General features: G+C 40.0%; 1 protein-coding gene across 2 annotated transcripts in view; it reads right to left on the reverse strand.

The window, feature by feature from the left end:
- The window catches only part of TRAPPC8 (trafficking protein particle complex subunit 8), a 563,274-nt gene that overhangs the window by 253,974 nt on the left and 287,612 nt on the right, over positions 1–21,688 (reverse strand). For both annotated transcript variants that reach the window (XM_053715000.1, XM_053715001.1), the window contains one exon: positions 570–678. In XM_053715000.1, the coding sequence (XP_053570975.1) occupies positions 570–678 (109 nt within the window). The remainder of the gene's footprint in view (positions 1–569; positions 679–21,688) is intronic.

The following is a 21,688-nucleotide window of genomic DNA, read 5'->3' on the forward strand; positions in this document are numbered from 1 at the left end:
ATAAAATAAAGACAGCCAATTCCGCTGAAAATAATCCACACCCAAAATAAAGTTTAAATCTTATAAGCAGAAGAATCAAACTGAAACAGCTGCCTGAAGAACTTTTCTACCAAAAACTGCTTCAGAAGAAGAAAACACATCAAAATGGTAGAATTTAGTAAAAGTATGCAAAGAAGACCAAGTTGCTGCTTTGCAAATCTGATTTGTGGGTGTGGTGAGGGGTGTATTTATAGGCATTTTGAGGTTTGGGAAACTTTGCCCCTCCTGGTAGGAATGTATATCCCATACGTCACTAGCTCATGGACTCTTGCTAATTACATGAAAGAAACAAAAGATTACATAGAACACAAGTATTGCTAAGGCCATTATTCAGTTTGCTATTCTTCAGGATTTGGGGGAAATAGCTGAGCAGCCATGAGTGAGATAAAAAAAATGGGTGTGATAACAAAAAATATTCCAAGCAGGCTGGAAACTGGAAGGAAGGTTATGCAATAGTCAAACTTGTGTTTTGCTGGCATCAGTAATTACCAAAGGACAGATCCTTAAAAAGTTTAACAATTTCTACTAACCTTCTGATTGTTGCCTATCGTGTCCAAAGAAGACTCGAGTGCCTGAGCTATTGATGTATGGTAACGGAAGTTGAGGTAATGGGCTTTCAGGAGATTGCTGGCATACATTCTAGAAAAAAGATAAAATTAAAATAATAAAAAATGTTTGAGGATAGCAAAAACATATAAAGACATATTAACGGAAAACAAAATATATATATCCATCCGTCTATCTATATAGATATATAGAACACCATTCAAACAGACAAATAAAATAGAGAAATTGGTGATTAACTGAAGTGCTTGCTTTGTTTGTGTACCCAGTGCTATACAGTGAAATAGTGAGAGGATGTGCTACATTATCGCAATATATTGGTATTTAACATACCCATCTCCAAAAACATCTAAGGGCTAGTTTCCATTGAGCAATAAATGGTTTTGTGGGAGATAGCAAAATTAAAAAATTGCTGTTGAGAGACAATAAGCTTATCAACAGTTTCCACCACTATGGGTCCCATTTACAGCCAGGTTTCCATTAAATGCGCAAACAGATAAAACACTGCAAGCTTTTCTCTTTTTACATTTATTTTTATGTGTAATATTTAGTGATGCCCCAAGTTTAAAATGTGTTCTTAATTATATTTCAATATGTACTTTATATAGGGTTGCATCGATACTGATAATATTATCGGTACCGATACCAAGTATTTGCACGAGTACTTGTACTCGTGCAAAAGCACCAATACTTAAACTGATACCTCCACTTCCTACCCATATACTATCTTGTGGCGTTTTTTCAAACTACATATTCCCATTTAATTTTAAGCTGGAGTGGAGACTAAACTAAAAATTGTTTACTACTGTTCTGCCAATACAAATTGCTGTTATTTGTATTATTGTAGGAGAGATCACTGTACCTCGTTCAGACAAACTCCTGAAGTACTGGGCAGTTAATAAACAGATTTCCAGCTCTGGCTAAAATGCCCCAAAAATATCTTTCTGCCTCATGCAGTAGTGTGGAAAGTGAAAGACTGTTCAACTTAGAGTAAAACCTCCTTACTGAAAAAGTTAAGTTAATTCCAATGAACACTCATCCTGCAATTATAGGACTAGATTTAGATTACATTTAATTGGTAAGCTTTACCAATGATCTGTTCACATTTCCAACTCCATAGACTTTAATAGAGTAGGACATGTAATGAGAGCATTGGTAAAGCTCACCAGTCAAATGTAATCTAGCCCATAGTGTTATTCCCCATGATTAAACAGTGAACTGTTCTATTTTTTACTGGACTGCACTTTTGGTTGGTTGTGATTTTATATTTGTTATTTATTGTTGTTATTATTATTAATATATTTTATTGTAATATTTTTTATTTATAAACATGTTCGGTAAACTTTCATAATGTCTTTTGAGTTACAGTGCTTCATAATTATAAAGAAACAAATGTGTGCATCAGAAAGCACAGTGAGCGGACGAACTACAGATGGTCTATACACAGGGTACTCACAATAGTGCACAGCACACCAGTGTGCTTGTGGAAACAGGCTGGTAATCAGAGCTGACCAGCTGGCTCTCACCGGTGTACAGCTATACTGGATAGATTCGGCGTCTGGTAGTAGGACTGCTTGTAAAAACCAATAATGTATGTCCATATTAGGTCATCAAAATATCGTGATACATACTATCTTATTATATAGATCACAGCACAGATTATAATAATATTGTAGTGCATATGTAAAATCTGCCGTAATATTTTATGTCCAAAAAAGGATTTGTATAAAGTTATTATGATAGAATAGAGCAGTGTGCATATTCTTATATAGTGTATGCTGGGTTTAGCTAAAGAAAATAAGTATAAAGCATAAGTAAACTTTGTAGCGATCAAACCCTTGATGTCATTTAGATATTAGCATCCGCTGTATGTGGGTGTTGCACACTCCTCTAGATTCCCGTATTCTCATCGGTTAATGATCACACACCCTTTTTTAGAGGAGTTGTCTGTAGTCTGGTAGAGGCGGCTATAAAAGCCGGTTTTAAAACTTTGTGAAGTATGCCTGAAGAAACGGCCAGGAGAGCCGAGAAACGCGTTGCAATTGTTAAATGCTGAACTATTTGCTTGTTATGTTTTAATTCTTGCCAAGGCTCAATATGCAGAGCTTGCAATAAAATTTGTTTTTATTACAATTGATGCCTTCGATGTTTATATAACAAGCAGTCCTACTACCAGACGCCGAATCTATCCAGTATAGCTGTACACCGGTGAGAGCCAGCTTGTCAGCTCTGATTACCAGCCTGTTTCCACAAGCACACTGGTGTGCTGTGCACTATTGCGAGTACCCTGTGTATAGACCATCTGTAGTTCGTCCGCTCACTGTGCTTTCTGATACACACATTTGTGCGCCTCTTCTCATCCATGTTTTTAGAAGCGACTTGTTCCTGCTGAGCAAAGTTTGGAGGGTGCCGCCAAATGGAGTGCAATTCTTGAAAGGATCTTTTGGAACTTTGTGCCTTACATCGGAACGTCTTCTGTTTGGAGCCAAACGGACTTTCATTTCTGATGTATCCTAACATCCATCTTTAATGAGGTTCCATTTTCCATTATTATAAATAATACAAAGTGCTGTTGACTAGTATTAATCTGCTGATTTTATATTTGATTTATATATGTACACAATTTTGAGTCTATAATTGCAAGCATCTGTATAATAGCGCCCTCTGGTGACCTTGGTCAATTTGTTTTTTTATAATTATAAAGAAGGAATCTTAAATAATTAGTCTGTATTGTGCTTGGCAAACTGTCAGGTGAAAAAAAATGTATTGGTAATCGGTATCGGTGACTATTTGAAAATAAGTATCGTACTTGTACTCGGTCTTAAAATAAAATGGTATCGGTGCAACGCTATAAAAATATATTCAAGAACATAACTCCAATTATATCTACGCCTAGAGCAGCACTAAATATTACATATAAAAATAAATTTAGGAACAAATTAAAACCAAAAACAAATGGCTGATCTTAATTTAAAATAAATTATTTTAACTATTTGATTATTTATCAGATGACCAAATCACTTTACTTGGCTAAAAAAACACTATACTCCTAACACTGCAACAAACTACCGTGTCTTTTTCTTTGTTAATTAACCAGGTATGGAGTGCAAGAGGCAAGTGTAACTTTTATAATCTAAGGTCAGACTACCATAGCAACAAACTTTTTATGGTACGATTTTCAAGAAAACTGACATCAGATGCAAGCGTTAACACAACATTAACTTACACATACACAAAAAGACCGACTGAACGCACTGCGCTAAATGTTTCAATGGAAACCAGGTACTAAAACTACTTTTAGCTGTTGGCAACTTCGGTAGCTCTATTTTTTTATGACTCAACGGAAAAGAGCCCTGAGTCTGTAAAAATATGTGTCACTGCACCAAAAATGTTGACAGCACTGAACTTACAATTAATACAGGTGTAAGATTAGAATATGAAATAGTGATTGATAACTTATGCTATTTAACCTGCCAAGATTTCTTAAACCTATGATCTAATAATGTTTCATTAAATTAACCCCTTAACGTCCAAAGACATGCCAGGCACGTCGTACAAAAAACGGTTGTTAAAGACCAAGGACGTGCCTGCCACATCCTCTGGGGTTTCAAGTGCTGGAAGCGATCGTGATCTCTTCCAACCACTTTCAGGGTATTGCAGCGATGCCTCGATATTGAGGCATCATGCAATACCCTTTTTTAAGCAACCGATGCAGAGAGTGCATCATCCAGCGATGGTGCCGATCATTGGTGGCATGGGAGAGATACAAGGGAGGCGGGTGGGCTGCCCATCGCTGGAGGAGGACCGGTCATGTCTAATGAGAAGTCCAGAGCACGCGCGAGGGAGCAGGTGGGACTGTTACACTACAGAAAGGCTTTAGTGTAAGGGAAGGAGGGGTGAATAAGTGTTGGGCAAGGGATATGGGAGGGAGAGGGGTTAGGGTATTGAGGGAGGGGCAGCTACAATACAGAAAACATAATTTATGTAAGAACTTACCTGATAAATTAATTTCTTTCATATTGACAAGAGTCCATGAGCTAGTGACGTATGGGATATACAGTCCTACCAGGAGAGGCAAAGTTTCCCAAACCTTAAAATGCCTATAAATACACCCCTCACCACACCCACAATTCAGTTTAACGAATAGTCAAGTAGTGGGGGGAAAGAAAAAAAGAGTAAAAAGCATAAAAAAAGGAACTGGAAATATAATTGTGCTTTATATAAAAAAAAACATAACCACCATAAAAAGGGTGGGTCTCGTGGACTCTTGCCAATATGAAGAAATGAATTTATCAGGTAAGTTCTTACATAAATTATGTTTTCTTTCATGTAATTGGCAAGAGACCATGAGCTAGTGACGTATGGGATAGTAATACCCAATATGTGGTACTCTACAGAAGAGTCACTAGAGAGGGAGAGATAAAAATTAAAACAGCCATTTTCCAATGAAAAAATTAAATCCACATCCAAAAAAATAAGTTTTTCTCATAAGAAGAGGAATCAAACTGAAACAGCTGCCTGAAGAACTTTTCTACCAAAAACTGCTTCCGAAGAGGCAAATATATCAAAGCGGTAGAATTTATTAAATGTATGCAAAGAAGACCAAGTTGCTGCTTTGCAAATCTGATCAACTGAAGCTTCATTCTTAAAAGCCAACAAAGTGGAAACTGATCTAGTAGAATGACCCGACTCCAAATAAAGCTGATGAATCAAAAGCTTTAACCAGGATGCCAAGGAAATGGCAGAAGCTTTCTGACCTTTCCTAGGACCAGAAAAGACAAAAAATAGACTAGAAGTATTCCTGAAATCTTTAGTAGCTTCAACATATTTCAAAGCTCTTACAACATCCAGAGAATGTAAGGATCTCTCCAAAGAATTCTTAGGATTAGGACACAGAGAGGGAGCAACAATTTCCTAAATGTTGTTAGAATTCACAACTTTAGGTAAAAACTTAAATGAAGTCCGCAAAACTACCTTATCCTGATGGAAAATCAGAAAAGAAGACTCACAAGAAAGAGCAAATAACTCAGAAACTCTTCTAGCAGAAGAGATAGCCAAAAGGAACAACACTTTCCAAGAAAGTAGTTTAATATCCAAAGAGTGCATAGGCTCAAAAGGAGGAGCCTGTAAAGCCTTCAAAACCAAATTAAGACTCCAAGGAGGAGAGATTGATTTAATGACAGACTTGATACGGACCAAAGCCTGCACAAAACAGTGAATATTAGGAAGCTTAGCAATCTTTCTGTGAAATAAAACAGAAAGAGCAGAGATTTGTCCCTTCAAGGAACTTGCAGACAAACCTTTATCCAAACCATCCTGAAGAAACTGTAAAATTCAAGGAATTCTAAAAGAATGCCAGGAGAATTTATGAGAAGAACACCATGAAATATAAGTCTTCCAAACTCGATAATAAATCTTCCTAGAAACAGATTTACGAGCCTGTAACATAGTATCAATCACTGAGTCAGAGAAACCTCTATGACTAAGCACTAGGCGTGTAATTACCATACCTTCAAATTTAACGATTTGAGATCCTGATGGAAAAACGGTCCTTGAGACAGAAGGTCTGGTCTTAACGGAAGTTGCCAAGGATGGCAAATGGACATTCGTACAAGATCCGCATACCAAAACCTGTGAGACCATGCTGGTGCTACCAGAAACACAACAGTTGTTCCATGACGATCTTGGAGATCACTCTTGGAAGATGAACTAGAGGCAGACAGATATAAGCAGGTTGGTAAAACCAAGGAACTGTTAACGCATCCACCAACTCTGCTTGAGGATCCCTGGACAGGTACCTGAGAAGATTCTTGTTTAGATGGGAGGCCATCAGATCTATTTCTGGAAGACCCCACATCTGAACAATCTGAAAAAATACATCTGGATGAAGAGACCACTCCCCTGAATGTAAAGTCTGACGGCTGAGATAATCCGCTTCCCAGTTGTCTACACCTGGGATATGTACCGCAGAAATTAGACAAGAGCTGGATTCCACCAAAGAAAGTATCCAAGATACTTCTTTCATAGCTAGGGGACTGTGAGTCTCCCCCTGATGATTGACATATGCCACAGTTGTGATATTGTTTGTCTGAAAACAAATGAATGGTTCTCTCTTCAACAGAGGCCAAACCTGAAGAGCCCTGAAAATAGCACAGAGTTCTAAAATATTGATTAGTAACCTCGCCTCTTGAGATTTCCAAACCCCTTGTGCTGTCAGAGATCCCCAGACAGCTCCCCAACCTGAAAGACTTGCATCTGTTGTGATTACAGTCCAGGTTGGACGAACAAGAGAGGCCCCTTGAACTATACGATGGTGCCAAATGGAAGAGTGACAAATTGGTAATGCTTGTCTAGAAAAGAATCTCAGAAATCGATAGTGGTCTGGATGAATCGGAATAAGAAGATATGCATCCTGTAAGTCTATCGTGGACATATAATGCCCTTGCTGAACAAAAGGCAGAATAGTACTTATAGTCACCATTTTGAAAGTTGGCACTCTTACATAACAATTCAAAATTTCCAGATCCAGAACTGGCCTGAATGAATTTTCTTTCTTTGGGACAATGAATAAATATGAATAAAACCCTAGACCCTGTTCCTGAAACGGAACTGGTATGATTACCCCTAAAAGCTCTAGATCTGAAACACACTTCAGAAAAGCCCGAGCCTTCACTGGATTTGCTGGAAAGTGAGAAAGAAAAAAAATCTTCTCACAGGTCGTCTTATTTTGAATCCTATTCGATACCCTTGAGAGACAATACTATGAATCCACTGATTTTGGACAGAATCTTCCCAAATGACTTGGAAAAATTTTAATCTGCCCCCCACCAGCTGAACTGGAATGAGGGCCGCACCTTCATGCAGACTTCGGGGCTGGCTTTGGATTCTTAAAAGTCTTGGATTTATTCCAACTTAAAGGTTTTCAATTGGAACCAGATTCTTTGGGGGAAGGATTGGCTTTCTGTTCTTTATTCTGTCGAAAATGATAAGAAGCTTTAGATTTTCCCTTAAATCTTTTATCCTGAGGCAAAAAATCTCCCTTCCCCCCAGTGACAGTTGAAATAATAGAATCCAACTGAGAACCAAATAAATTGTTACCTTGGAAAGAAAGATAGTAATCTAGAGACTTAGATACCATATAAAAAAAATAAAAAAAAAGTTAACTTCCGTTACGGAAATTAACTTTTTTATATTTTTTATATGCTTGCTTAAAGGACGACAAGGCGTCCTTTCTCCTTTCATTTCCGTCTGTGAAATTATCTGCAGTTGCAACTGTTGTTCCCAGCAACCTCCGTTTACAGACCAGGCTAAGCTACGATTGGATAAGAAGTACCCCTGAGGATTGGCTCAACCACTACCCACGTGATAGTTCCTAGCTTCGGCATTGGAGGAAACACGCACCAGGAAGTGCATCAGAGGATTACAGCGCTGCAGAGCCTTGTTACACACGGATGTGTGTTTGTTTACAGGCTGCGGTAAGAAAAGTCTCTGGTCCACACTGCCAAGAAGACAAGGTGAGCAGGAGGAGTCCTATTGGCTCCGATCCGCTTCTGTGGATGTTCAACTAAAGAGGATCTTCGGACAAGGGTGAGTGGTTTACATATGTATGAGATTAATCTGTGATAGGACTGTTTCTGATACATTCTGTTGCATTGAGGAGGAAAATAGGGGTAACTAAATACAGGGAGTGCAGAATTATTAGACAAGTTGTATTTTTGAGGATTCATTTTATTATTGAACAACAACCATGTTCTCAATGAACCCAAAAAACTCATTAATATCAAAGCTGAATAGTTTTGGAAGTAGTTTTTAGTTATAGCTATTTTAGGGGGATATCTGTGTGTGCAGGTGACTATTACTGTGCATAATTATTAGGCAACTTAACAAAAAACAAATATATACCCATTTCAATTATTTATTTTTACCAGTGAAACCAATATAACATCTCAACATTCACAAATATACATTTCTGACATTCAAAAACAAAACAAAAACAAATCAGTGACCAATATAGCCACCTTTCTTTGCAAGGACACTCAAAAGCCTGCCATCCATGGATTCTGTCAGTGTTTTGATCTGTTCACCATCAACATTGCGTGCAGCAGCAACCACAGCCTCCCAGACACTGTTCAGAGAGGTGTACTGTTTTCCCTCCTTGTAAATCTCACATTTGATGATGGACCACAGGTTCTCAATGGGGTTCAGATCAGGTGAACAAGGAGGCCATGTCATTAGATTTTCTTCTTTTATACCCTTTCTTGCCAGCCACGCTGTGGAGTACTTGGACGCATGTGATGGAGCATTGTCCTGCATGAAAATCATGTTTTTCTTGAAGGATGGAGACTTCTTCCTGTACCACTGCTTGAAGAAGGTGTCTTCCAGAAACTGGCAGTAGGACTGGGAGTTGAGCTTGACTCCATCCTCAACCCGAAAAGGCCCCACAAGCTCATCTTTGATGATACCAGCCCAAACCAGTACTCCACCTCCACCTTGCTGGCGTCTGAGTCGGACTGGACCTCTCTGCCCTTTACCAATCCAGCCACGGGCCCATCCATCTGGCCCATCAAGACTCACTCTCATTTCATCAGTCCATAAAACCTTAGAAAAATCAGTCTTGAGATATTTCTTGGCCCAGTCTTGACGTTTCAGCTTGTGTGTCTTGTTCAGTGGTGGTCGTCTTTCAGCCTTTCTTACCTTGGCCATGTCTCTGAGTATTGCACACCTTGTGCTTTTGGGCACTCCAGTGATGTTGCAGCTCTGAAATATGGCCAAACTGGTGGCAAGTGGCATCTTGGCAGCTGCACGCTTGACTTTTCTCAGTTCATGGGCAGTTATTTTGCGCCTTGGTTTTTCCACACGCTTCTTGCGACCCTGTTGACTATTTTGAATGAAACGCTTGATTGTTCGATGATCACGCTTCAGAAGCTTTGCAATTTTAAGAGTGCTGCATCCCTCTGCAAGATATCTCACTATTTTTGACTTTTCTGAGCCTGTCAAGTCCTTCTTTTGACCCATTTTTCCAAAGGAAAGGAAGTTGCATAATAATTATGCACACCTGATATAGGGTGTTGATGTCATTAGACCACACCCCTTCTCATTACAGAGATGCACATCACCTAATATGCTTAATTGGTAGTAGGCTTTCGAGCCTATACAGCTTGGAGTAAGACAACATGCATAAAGAGGATGATGTGGTCAAAATACTCATTTGCCTAATAATTCTGCACTCCCTGTACAAGCCCCACATTCTATGCACTTTGCCTGCTGGAGGTTGCTGTTGGTATATATACATATATTTTTTATGGTTGGACCTTTTGTTGATGAACTCTCCTTATACTTAGATACCACCCATGTCAGCATTCCAATATTTAAGCCACAAAGCTCATAGATTTAACATCAATTGTGATATCAAAAATAGCATCACAGATAAAATGATTAGCATGTTGAAGCAAGCAAACAATGCTAGACAAATCAGAATCTGTTTCCTATTGCGCTAAGCTTTCCAACCAAAAAGTTGATGCAGCTGCAACATCAGCCATATATATAGCAGGCCTAAGGTCTAAAGGATCCTTAAAAGAACTACTATCTTCCAAAGGAATAATAGTACGTTTGGCAAAAGTAGAGATAGCCCCATCAACTTTGGGGATTTTTTCCCAAAACTCCAATCAAGCTGCTGGCAAAGGATACAACTTTTTAAACCTAGAAGAAGGAATAAAAAGAAGTACCCGGCCTATCCCATTCCTTTGAAATCATATTAGAAATCGCATCAGGAACTGGAAAAACCTCAGTAACCACAGGAGGTTTATAAACAGAATTTAAACGTTTATTAGTTTTAGTTTCAAGAGGACTAGATTCCTCAATATCCAAAGTAATCAACACCTCTTTTAACAAGGAACGTATATACTCCATCTTAAAGAGATAAGTAGATTTGTCAGTGTCAATATCTGAGGTAGGATCTTTTGAATCAGATAGATCCTCATCAAAGGAGGATAATTCAGTATGTTGTCGGTCATTTGAAATTTCATCAACTTTATGAGAAGTTTTAAAAACAGAAATTATGCTTACCTGATAAATTACTTTCTCCAACGGTGTGTCCGGTCCACGGCGTCATCCATTACTTGTGGGATATGTTCTCCCCCACAGGGAAGGGCAAGGAGAGCACACAGCAAGAGCTGTCCATATAGCTCCCCCTCTGGCTCCGCCCCCCAGTCATTCGACCGACGGTTAGGAGAAAAAGGAGAAACTATAGGGTGCCGTGGTGACTGTAGTGTATAAAGAAAAAATTTTTCAACCTGATTAAAAAAAAACAGGGCGGGCCGTGGACCGGACACACCGTTGGAGAAAGTAATTTATCAGGTAAGCATAAATTCTGTTTTCTCCAACATTGGTGTGTCCGGTCCATGGCGTCATCCATTACTTGTGGGAACCAATACCAAAGCTTTAGGACACGGATGAAGGGAGGGAGCAAATCAGGTTACCTAAACAGAAGGCACCACGGCTTGCAAAACCTTTCTCCCAAAAACAGCCTCCGAAGAAGCAAAAATATCAAATTTGTAGAATTTGGCAAAAGTGTGCAGAGAAGACCAAGTCGCTGCCTTACATATCTGGTCAACAGAAGCCTCGTTCTTATAGGCCCATGTGGAAGCCACAGCCCTAGTAGAGTGAGCTGTGATACGGTCAGGAGGCTGCCGTCCGGCAGTCTCATAAGCCAAGCGGATAATGCTTTTCAGCCAGAAAGAGAGAGAGGTAGCAGTAGCTTTTTGACCTCTCCTCTTACCAGAGTAATCGACAAACAAGGATGAGGTTTGTCTAAAATCTTTTGTTGCTTCTAAATAGAACTTTAAAGCACGAACAACATCTAAATTGTGTAATAAACGTTCCTTCTTTGAAACTGGATTCGGACACAAAGAAGGAACAACTATTTCCTGGTTGATGTTCTCGTTGGAAACAACTTTTGGAAGAAAACCAGGCTTAGTACGCAAAACAACCTTATCTGAATGGAACACCAGATAGGGTGGATCACACTGCAAAGCAGATAATTCAGAAACTCTTCTAGCAGAAGAAATAGCAACCAAAAACAGAACTTTCCAAGATAGTAACTTAATATCTTTGGAATGTAAAGGTTCAAACGGAACCCCTTGAAGAACTGAAAGAACTAAATTTAGACTCCAAGGAGGAGTCATGGGTCTGTAAACAGGCTTGATTCTAACCAAAGCCTGAACAAAAGCTTGTACATCTGGCAAAGCTGCCAGTCGTTTGTGCAACAAGACGGATAATGCAGAAATCTGTCCTTTTAGAGAACTTGCTGACAATCCTTTATCCAAACCTTCTTGGAGAAAGGAGAGAATCTTTGGAATTTTAATCTTACTCCAGGAGAATCCTTTGGATTCACACCAACAGAAATATTTTTTCCATATTTTATGGTAAATCCTTCTAGTCACAGGTTTTCTGGCTTGGACCAGAGTATCAATCACAGAATTTGAAAACCCACGCTTGGATAAAATCAAACGTTCAATTTCCAAGCAGTCAGCTTCAGAGAAACTAGATTGGGATGTTCGAATGGACCTTGTACTAGAAGGTCCTGTCTCAAAGGTAGCTTCCATGGTGGAGCCGATGACATATTCACCAGGTCTGCATACCAAGTCCTGCGTGGCCACGCAGGAGCTATCAGAATCACAGAGGCCTTCTCCTGTTTGATCCTGGCTATGAGCCTGGGGAGGAGAGGAAACGGTGGAAACACATATGCTAGGTTGAACGACCAAGGCGCTACTAATGCATCCACTAGAGTCGCCTTGGGATCCCTGGATCTGGACCCGTAGCAAGGAATCTTGAAGTTCTGACGGGACGCCATTAGATCCATGTCTGGAATGCCCCATAATTGGGTTAACTGAGCAAAGACCTCCGGATGGAGTTCCCACTCCCCCGGATGGAAAGTCTGACGACTCAAATAGTCCGCCTCCCAGTTGTCTACTCCTGGGATGTGAATAGCAGATAGATGGCAGGAGTGATTCTCTGCCCATTGGATTATCTTGGTTACTTCCTTCATCGCTAGGGAACTCTTTGTTCCCCCCTGATGATTGATGTACGCAACAGTCGTTATGTTGTCCGACTGAAATCTTATGAACCTGGCTTCCGCTAGCTGAGGCCAAGCCAGGAGCGCATTGAATATAGCTCTTAGTTCCAAAATGTTTATCGGGAGAAGCGACTCTTCCCGCGACCATAGGCCCTGAGCTTTCAGAGAGTCCCAGACCGCGCCCCACCCCAAGAGGCTGGCGTCGGTCGTGACGATGACCCACTCCGGTCTGCGGAAACTCATTCCCTGAGACAGGTGATCCTGGGTCAACCACCAGAAAAGTGAGTCCCTGGTTACCTGGTCTACTTGAATTTGGGGAGACAAGTCTGTATAGTCCCCATTCCACTGATTGAGCATGCACAGCTGTAATGGTCTTAGATGAATTTGAGCAAAAGGAACCACATCCATTGCTGCGACCATTAGTCCTATTACTTCCATGCATTGAGCTATGGAGGGTTGAGGAATAGAGTGAAGAACTCGACAAGCTTTTAGAAGCTTTGTCTTTCTGACGTCTGTGAGAAAGATCTTCATTTCCACAGAATCTATTATTGTTCCCAGAAAAGGAACCCTTGTGGACGGTGACAGTGAACTTTTTTCTATGTTCACTTTCTACCCATGAGATCTGAGAAAAGCCAACACAATGTCTGTATGAGCCCTCGCTTTGGAAAGAGACGACGCTTGGATTAGGATGTCGTCTAGATAATGTGCTACAGCGATGCCCCTCGGTCTTAGGACCGCTAGAAGGGACCCTAGCACCTTTGTGAAAATTCTGGGAGCGGTGGCTAAACCGAATGGAAGAGCCACAAACTGGTAATGTTTGTCCAGAAAGGCGAACCTCAGGAACTGATGATGAGATTTGTGGATTGGGATATGCAGATACGCATCCTTCAGATCCACGGTAGTCAAAAATTGACCCTGCTGGATTGTTGGTAAGATTGTCCGAATGGTTTCCATCTTGAAGGATGGAACTCTGAGGAACTTGTTTAATATCTTTAAATCCAGAATTGGCCTGAAAGTTCCCTCTTTTTTGGGAACCACAAACAGGTTTGAGTAAAACCCTAGACCTTGTTCCCCGGAGGGGACTGGGTTTATCACTCCCATCTTTGATAGGTCTCTTACACAAAGTAAGAATGCCTGTTTCTTTATCTGGTCTGAAGATAAGCGAGACAGGTGGAACCTTCCCTTTGGAGGAAGTCCCTTGAATTCTAACAGGTATCCCTTGGAAACTCTCTCTAGTGCCCAGGGATCCAGAACATCTCTTGCCCAAGCCTGAGCGAAGAGAGATAGTCTGCCCCCTACCAGATCCGGTCCCGGATCGGGGGCTACCCCTTCATGCTGTCTTGGTAGCAGCAGCAGGTTTCTTGGTTTGTTTACCCTTGTTCCAGCCTTGCATGGGCTTCCAAGCGGATTTAGGCTGGGCCGCGTTAACTCCACTGCCGCTAGACAAGAAGGTATTAGCCGGTCCGTTCCTGAAATTGCGAAAGGAACGAAAATTAGACTTGTTCTTAGCCTTAAAAGGCCTATCCTGTGGGAGGGCATGGCCCTTACCCCCAGTGATGTCTGAAATAATTTCCTTCAATTCCAGCCCAAAAAGGGTCTTACCCTTGAAAGGAATATTCAGTAACTTAGTCTTGGACGACACGTCTGCCGACCAGGATTTTAGCCAAAGCGCCCTCCACGCTACTATAGCAAAACCTGAGGGGTTTTTTTTCGCCGCCAATTTCGCTATTTGAAAGGCGGCATCCAATATAAAGGAATTAGCTAACTTTAATGCGTGAATTCTGTCCATGACTTCTTCATAGGAAGTCTCTTTCTGGAGCGACCTTTCTAGTTCTTCGAACCAAAAGGACGCCGCTGAAGTGACAGTAATAACACACGTAGCTGGTTGAAGGATGAACCCTTGCTGAACAAAAATCTTTTTAAGCAATCCTTCCAATTTTTTTATCCATAGGATCTTTGAAAGCGCAGCTGTCCTCTATAGGAATAGTTGTGCGCTTCGCTAGTGTTGAAACAGCTCCCTCAACCTTCGGGACCGTTTGCCATGCGTCCCTTCTAGGGTCTACTATGGGAAACATTTTCTTAAATATAGGAGGTGGGGCAAAGGGTACACCTGGCTTCTCCCACTCCTTTTCCACTATGTTCGCTACCCTCTTAGGTATTGGAAAAGCGTTGTCGTGCACTGGGACCTCTAAAAATTTGTCCAATTTGCACAACTTCTCTGGTACTACCATGGAATCACAGTCATCCAGAGTAGCTAATAGCTCCTTAAGCAAAGCGCGGAGATGTTCTAGCTTAAACTTAAATGCCACTAGATCAGGTTCTGCCTGTTGAGAAATTTTTCCTGAGTCTGAAATTTCACCCTCAGACAGCCCTTCCCTCACAGCCAATTCCGATTGATGTGAGGGTAAAATAGATAAGGCATCGTCAGCGTCTGATTGTTCATCCTTTTTATCTGTATTTAAAACTGAACAATCACGCTTTCTCTGAAAAACTGGCAGTTTGGATAAAAGATTTGCTATAGAATTATCCACTACTGCTGATAATTGTTGCATAGAAATAAGCACTGGCGCGCTAGGTGTCGCCTGCGCGGGCAAAGCTGGTGTAGACACAGAAGGAGAGGATGTAGAGCTATCCCCACTACCTTCATTAGATAAATCATCTTGGGCAACATTATGAAAAATAACAGAGCTGTCCTGATTTTGTTTGGACGCTATGGCGCAATTATCACAAACACTCGAAGGGGGAACCACATTTGTCTCTATATACACAGAACATAGGTTATCTGATGGAACAGACATGTTAAACAGATTTAGGCAGGCAAACAATGCAATAAAAACGATTTTAAACAAAAACGTTACTGTCTCTTTAAATAATAAAATGACACATTTATTTCTGAATGTTCAAAAAACTATGAAGGCAATATCCGATTTTTCTGAAATTTGGACCCCAGTGTCTTAATGCTTAGAAAGTATTGCACAGCAAATATGGAGACTCTAGCTCTTAAAACAAGCAAACCGGAGCTAATTGTTGGATTTAACCGTTTTTACATACCACAATCCCAGCTACAGCCTTGCTGCAGCTTTTTACCTTCCTTAGGGGTCACCATTCACAGAAAAAAAGCCTTTTGGAGTCACTTTCTGAACCAAAGGACCCTCTCACATGAATCTGCATGCACTGCCTTGAAATTCAACTGCACAGCTGAAGTGCCAAAATGAGGCTTCCTCCCTCAGCACACTAGAGTGAAGGGGCCTTCCTGACTAGATTTAGGTGTCTAAAACAAGCCAGATCAATAAAAAACGTTCCCAAGTGTATGTGAGCTTATAAAATATTTCAAATGGTATAATATTGTAATAAAAACCAATCGATTTAGCCCCTAACAGTGTCTACCAGCATAAAAAACAAAAAGGGGAAGCCTGTTATCTTTTTTGCTGAGGAGAAAGAAAAATGGCTTACCGTTTCCCCTGAGGGGAAAAATGACTGTCATCTAGCATTAGCCTGTGTTGTTAGAAGGAGACTAGTCATACCTGAAGCAGATGAGTCTGCAAGCTGTTACCCCCAACTGAAGTTCTCTTGTTTCAACAGTCCTGCGTGGTAACAGTAATGGATTTTAGTTACTTGTGCTAAAATCATAGCCCTCTTAAACAGAAATCTTCATCACTTTTCTGTTATAGAGTAAATAGTACAAGCCAGCACTATTTTAAAATAACAAACTCTTGATAGAAGAATAAAAAACTACAACTAACACCACAAACTCCTCGCCATCCCCGTGGTAGATGCTACTTGTTCAGAGCGGCAAGGAGAATGACTGGGGGCGGAGCCAGAGGGGGAGCTATATGGACAGCTCTTGCTGTGTGCTCTCCTTGCCTTTCCCTGTGGGGGAGAACATTTCCCACAAGTAATGGATGACGCCGTGGACCGGACACACCAATGTTGGAGAAAGACCTTTTACGTTTCTTAGAAGGCAGAATAGCAGACAAAGTCTTCTGAATCACATCAGCAATAAAATCTTTTATATTCACAGGGATATCATGTACATTAGATGTTGAAGGAACAACAGGCATTGTACTAGCACTGAAGGATACATTCTCTGCATGTAAAAGTGTATCATGACAACTGTTACGTACTACAGCTGGAGATATAATCTCCACTAACTTACAACAGATACACTTAGCTTTGGTAAGAATTGTTATCAGGCAGCAGGATTCCATCAGTTGTTTCTGACACAGGATCAGATTGAGACATCTTGCAAATAAATGTAAGAAAAAACAACAACATATAAAGCAAAATTATCAATTTGCCTATATGGCAGTTTCAGGAATGGGAAAAAAAGCAAACAGCATAGCCCTCTGAGCATAAAAAAAGGCAAGAGGCATATAGGAAGTGGGGTTTAAATCATTAAATTATTTGACGCAAAATGCAAAAAACATAATTTATGCTTACCTGATAAATTTATTTCTCTTGTGGTGTATCCAGTCCACGGATCATCCATTACTTGTGGGATATTCTCATTCCCAACAGGAAGTTGCAAGAGGACACCCACAGCAGAGCTGTCTATATAGCTCCTCCCCTCACTGCCATATCCAGTCATTCGACCGAAAACAAACAGAGAAAGGAGAAACCATAGGGTGCAGTGGTGACTGTAGTTTAAAATTAAAAAATACCTGCCTTAAAATGACAGGGTGGGCCGTGGACTGGATACACCACAATAGAAATAAATTTATCAGGTAAGCATAAATTATGTTTTCTCTTGTAAGGTGTATCCAGTCCATGGATCATCCATTACTTGTGGGATACCAATACCAAAGCTAATGTACACGGATGAAGGGAGGGACAAGGCAGGTACTTAAATGGAAGGTACCACTGCCTGTAAAACCTTTCTCCCAAAAATAGCCTCCGAAGAAGCAAAAGTATCAAATTTGTATAATTTTGAAAAAGTATGAAGCGAAGACCAAGTCGCCGCCTTGCAAATCTGTTCAACAGAAGCCTCATTTTTAAAGGCCCATGTGGAAGCCACAGCTCTAGTAGAATGAGCTGTAATCCTTTCTGGAGGCTGCTGGCTAGCAGTCTCATAGGCTAAGCGGATTATGCTTTTTAGCCAAAAAGAAAGAGAGGTTGGTTGCCGAAGCCTTTTGACCTCTCCTCTGTCCAGAGTAGACAACAAACAAAGCAGATGTTTGACGAAAATCTTTAGTAACTTGTAAGTAAAGCTTTAAAGCACGAACCATGTCCAGATTGTGTAATAGACGTTCCTTCTTTGAAGAAGGATTAGGACACAAAGACGGAACAACAATCTCTTGATTGATATTCTTATTAGATACCACCTTAGGTAGAAACCCAGGTTTGGTACGCAGAACTACCTTATCTGCATGGAAGATCAGATAAGGAGAATCACATTGTAAGGCAGATAACTCGGAAACTCTACAAGCCGAGGAAATAGCTACCAAAAAAAGAACTTTCCAAGATAAAAGTTTGATATCTATGGAATGAAGAGGTTCAAACGGAACCCCCTGAAGAACTTTAAGAACCAAATTTAAACTCCATGGTGGAGCAACAGGTTTAAACACAGGCTTGATTCTAACTAAAGCCTGACAAAATGCCTGAACGTCTGGGACATCCGCCAGACGCTTGTGCAAAAGAATAGATAGCGCAGAAATCTGTCCTTTTAAGGAACTAGCTGACAATCCTTTCTCCAATCCTTCTTGGAGAAAAGATAATATTCTGGGAATCCTGACCTTACTCCATGAGTAGCCCTTGGATTCACACCAATAAAGATATTTACGCCATATCTTATGATAGATTTTCCTGGTGACAGGCTTTCGTGCCTGAATTAAGGTATCAATGACTGACTCGGAGAAACCACGCTTTGATAAAATCAAGCGTTCAATCTCCAGGCAGTCAGCCTCAGAGAAATTAGATTTGGATTTCTGAAAGGACCTTGAAGTAGAAGGTCCTGTCTCAGCGGCAGAGTCTATGGTGGAAAGGATGACATGTCCACCAGATCTGCATACCAAGTCCTGCGTGGCCACGCAGGCACTATCAAGATCACTGATGCTCTCTCCTGCTTGATTTTGGCTATCAGATGAGGGAGCAGAGGAAACGGTGGAAACACATAAGCCAGGTTTAAGGACCAAGGCGCTGCTAGAGCATCTATCAGCGTTGCCTTGGGGTCCCTGGACCTGGATCCATAACAAGGAAGCTTGGCGTTCTGGCGAGACGCCATGAGATCCAGTTCTGGTTTGCCCCAACGATGAACCAATTGTGCAAACACCTCCGGATGGAGTTCCCACTCCCCCGGATGAAAAGTCTGTCGACTTAGAAAATCCGAACAAAGTATATTTTACTTTAAGGGTCATTAGTATTACCTTAATTTTTTTTATATATGTGATCTCCGAAATATATATTAAAATAGTAAATGGAACTTCATTTTTTAATGAAATAAAATAAATGTTAATAAAGGTGTTCTTTAGAAGTGAATTTAAACTTTGTGTCAGTGATATAGAAAAGTAACTAAAATTGTTGCTAACGAGGTGATGTGAAAAGTAACTAAATTTGTTGCTAATAAGACGATGTGAAAAAATGTGTCATTAACAGTGTTTGGAATTTGTTATTCATAAAGGAAATACTAAACACTTAAAATACTGGGCCATAAAGAAAGTACATAAACATTGGAGAGGTGGCAATTTAGAGAAGAAATTGTTGATAAAGGAAGCCGAAATGATCTATAAATACGATACTTTACACCCCAAAGGCCTGAACTCTGAACTAGATCTCTCACCTTTTCTTTTTGAATTATAATAGTATTAACATAAAATATGTCAAAAGAACTCCAATCCAGTACACAAACCTAAACTTATAACAATAGCAATCTGAGAACATGTAATTATACCTTTTGCAAAGCAGATGTAAATATTACAAGCAAAACATGCTTATAAACAGATGTTACGTCCTTATAGGAGGGACAATATTAATTACAACGGATTAAAATCTGTTTTTGTAATGTATAGTGTAAGCAAATATATGATATAGAACATGTAGTAAGAATAATAACCAGTATTTGCTGGCTTGCAAAACATCATTTGATATTTAAAATAATAGGAAACTAAATAAGAAAAATAACTCAAACATCAGAAAAAGAACTCAGAGTTAAAAAAGTTAAAAGGTCTTCTTTGGAGTTTAAATACTTCCACCTTAAGCCTTTGAACATGCACAAGGAATACGATACCCGTATGAAGAAAAAACCTGCAATTCCACCTTTACAAAAAAGTATCTGAAAGGGACCAATCAGAATTATCCACAGCCTACTTAAGAACACCTTTTGCCAGTCACCTGCATCTTGATAAAGCTCCCTGGTGAGTGAAACGCGTCGATCTAAGTGACTGTGCCTACTACAGACAAGGACATCTGAATCTCAAATGAACTTCTAACAAATTTCTGAGGTAACCCGGGTTATTCTGTTACGTCTTGAATCATCAATACCGGAGTCTAAATAATCCCTGCGTGCATTGGCACTAGGTGCAGGGTGTAATTTCAACTGACTCACAAAGAATTTATTTCCCAAATCCTATCTGGATAAAATACACACTCCAGCTGAGAATTTCTTCTTCTTTTTTGACAACCGGAAGACTTACCGGTGACGTCAGACGCCAAGATCCATGCGGCGCACTGACTCGGCTGAGAGATAGCCGGCGGACACAGGCTCCAGCAGCTCTTCCAGGACTTAAAAAGTAAGCTTTAAATTTGTCTTACCCACATCTGAAGGGAGAGTACAATCACCCCTAGAAAATATACCTCTGTGTGCTATCACAATCTATTACGGAACTTGCATAGAGACTTTTAGCATTATCCACATATAATTTGAAGGCGATACTAAAATAACTCAGTCTGGATAAACAAATCTATCACACCAAAAGTTATTACGAGAGTTAACCACACAAGATTCTACTGTGCTTATATGATATAGAGTTTCTGACTATTTGCTGTTCATCATATAGATTGTTTTATAGATTGTTTTATAGTAGTTTTTTTAGATTTTTATGGTTTTAGAGAAACTTTAGGCTGTGCAATTGGGGAGACGTCCCCTATCTAATTGTTATATTGTAATATTTTTAACTGAAAATAAATCTGTAAAATTATTTACATCTGTGTGCATTTACTACTAAGGGCTATCTGTTAGGTCCCTTGGATCCTGCTAATTTCTAGCCTGGACCAATAAATACTTATTCTCAAATATTGCTATTGGTACTACACCTATACTACCTAGTCTTCAAGTACTGTATTATCCTATATATAGGATATTTCCAAACATAACAAATTCCAAACACTGTTAATGACACATTTTTTCACATCATCTTATTAGCAACAAATTTAGTTACTTTTCACATCACCTCGTTAGCAACAATTTTAGTTACTTTTCTATATCACGGACACAAAGTTTAAATTCACTTCTAAAGAACACCTTTATTAACATTTATTTTATTTCATTAAAAAATGAAGTTCCATTTACTATTTTAATATATATTTCGGAGATCACATATATAAAAAAAAAATTAAGGTAATACTAATGACCCTTAAAGTAAAATATACTTTGTTCTGATACCTTTAGCTTTTTTAGCGCACTTACCCCACTCCCCCCTTTTTTCACTTAAAATTACTGAGGAGAACGAAGGATCTTCTCAATCTGTAAGTGTGTGGTATCTCCTTTGTACCAGCGCTCTACTGTCACCCCACAGACTTAGAAAATCCGCCTCCCATGTTTATTGGAAGGAGTGACTCCTCCTGTGTCCACGATCCCTGAGCCTTCAGGGAGTTCCATACTGCACCCCAACCTAGAAGGCTGGCATCTGTCGTTACAATTGTCCAATCTGGCCTGCGAAAGGTCATACCTTTGGAGAGATGGACCCGAGATAGCCACCAGAGAAGAGAATCCCTGGTCTCTTGATCCAGATTTAGTAGAGGGGACAAATCTGTGTAATCCCCATTCCACTGACTGAGCATGCAGAGTTGCAGCGGTCT

This window comes from Bombina bombina, chromosome 5, assembly GCF_027579735.1.
Source record: "Bombina bombina isolate aBomBom1 chromosome 5, aBomBom1.pri, whole genome shotgun sequence".
NCBI lineage: Eukaryota > Metazoa > Chordata > Amphibia > Anura > Bombinatoridae > Bombina > Bombina bombina.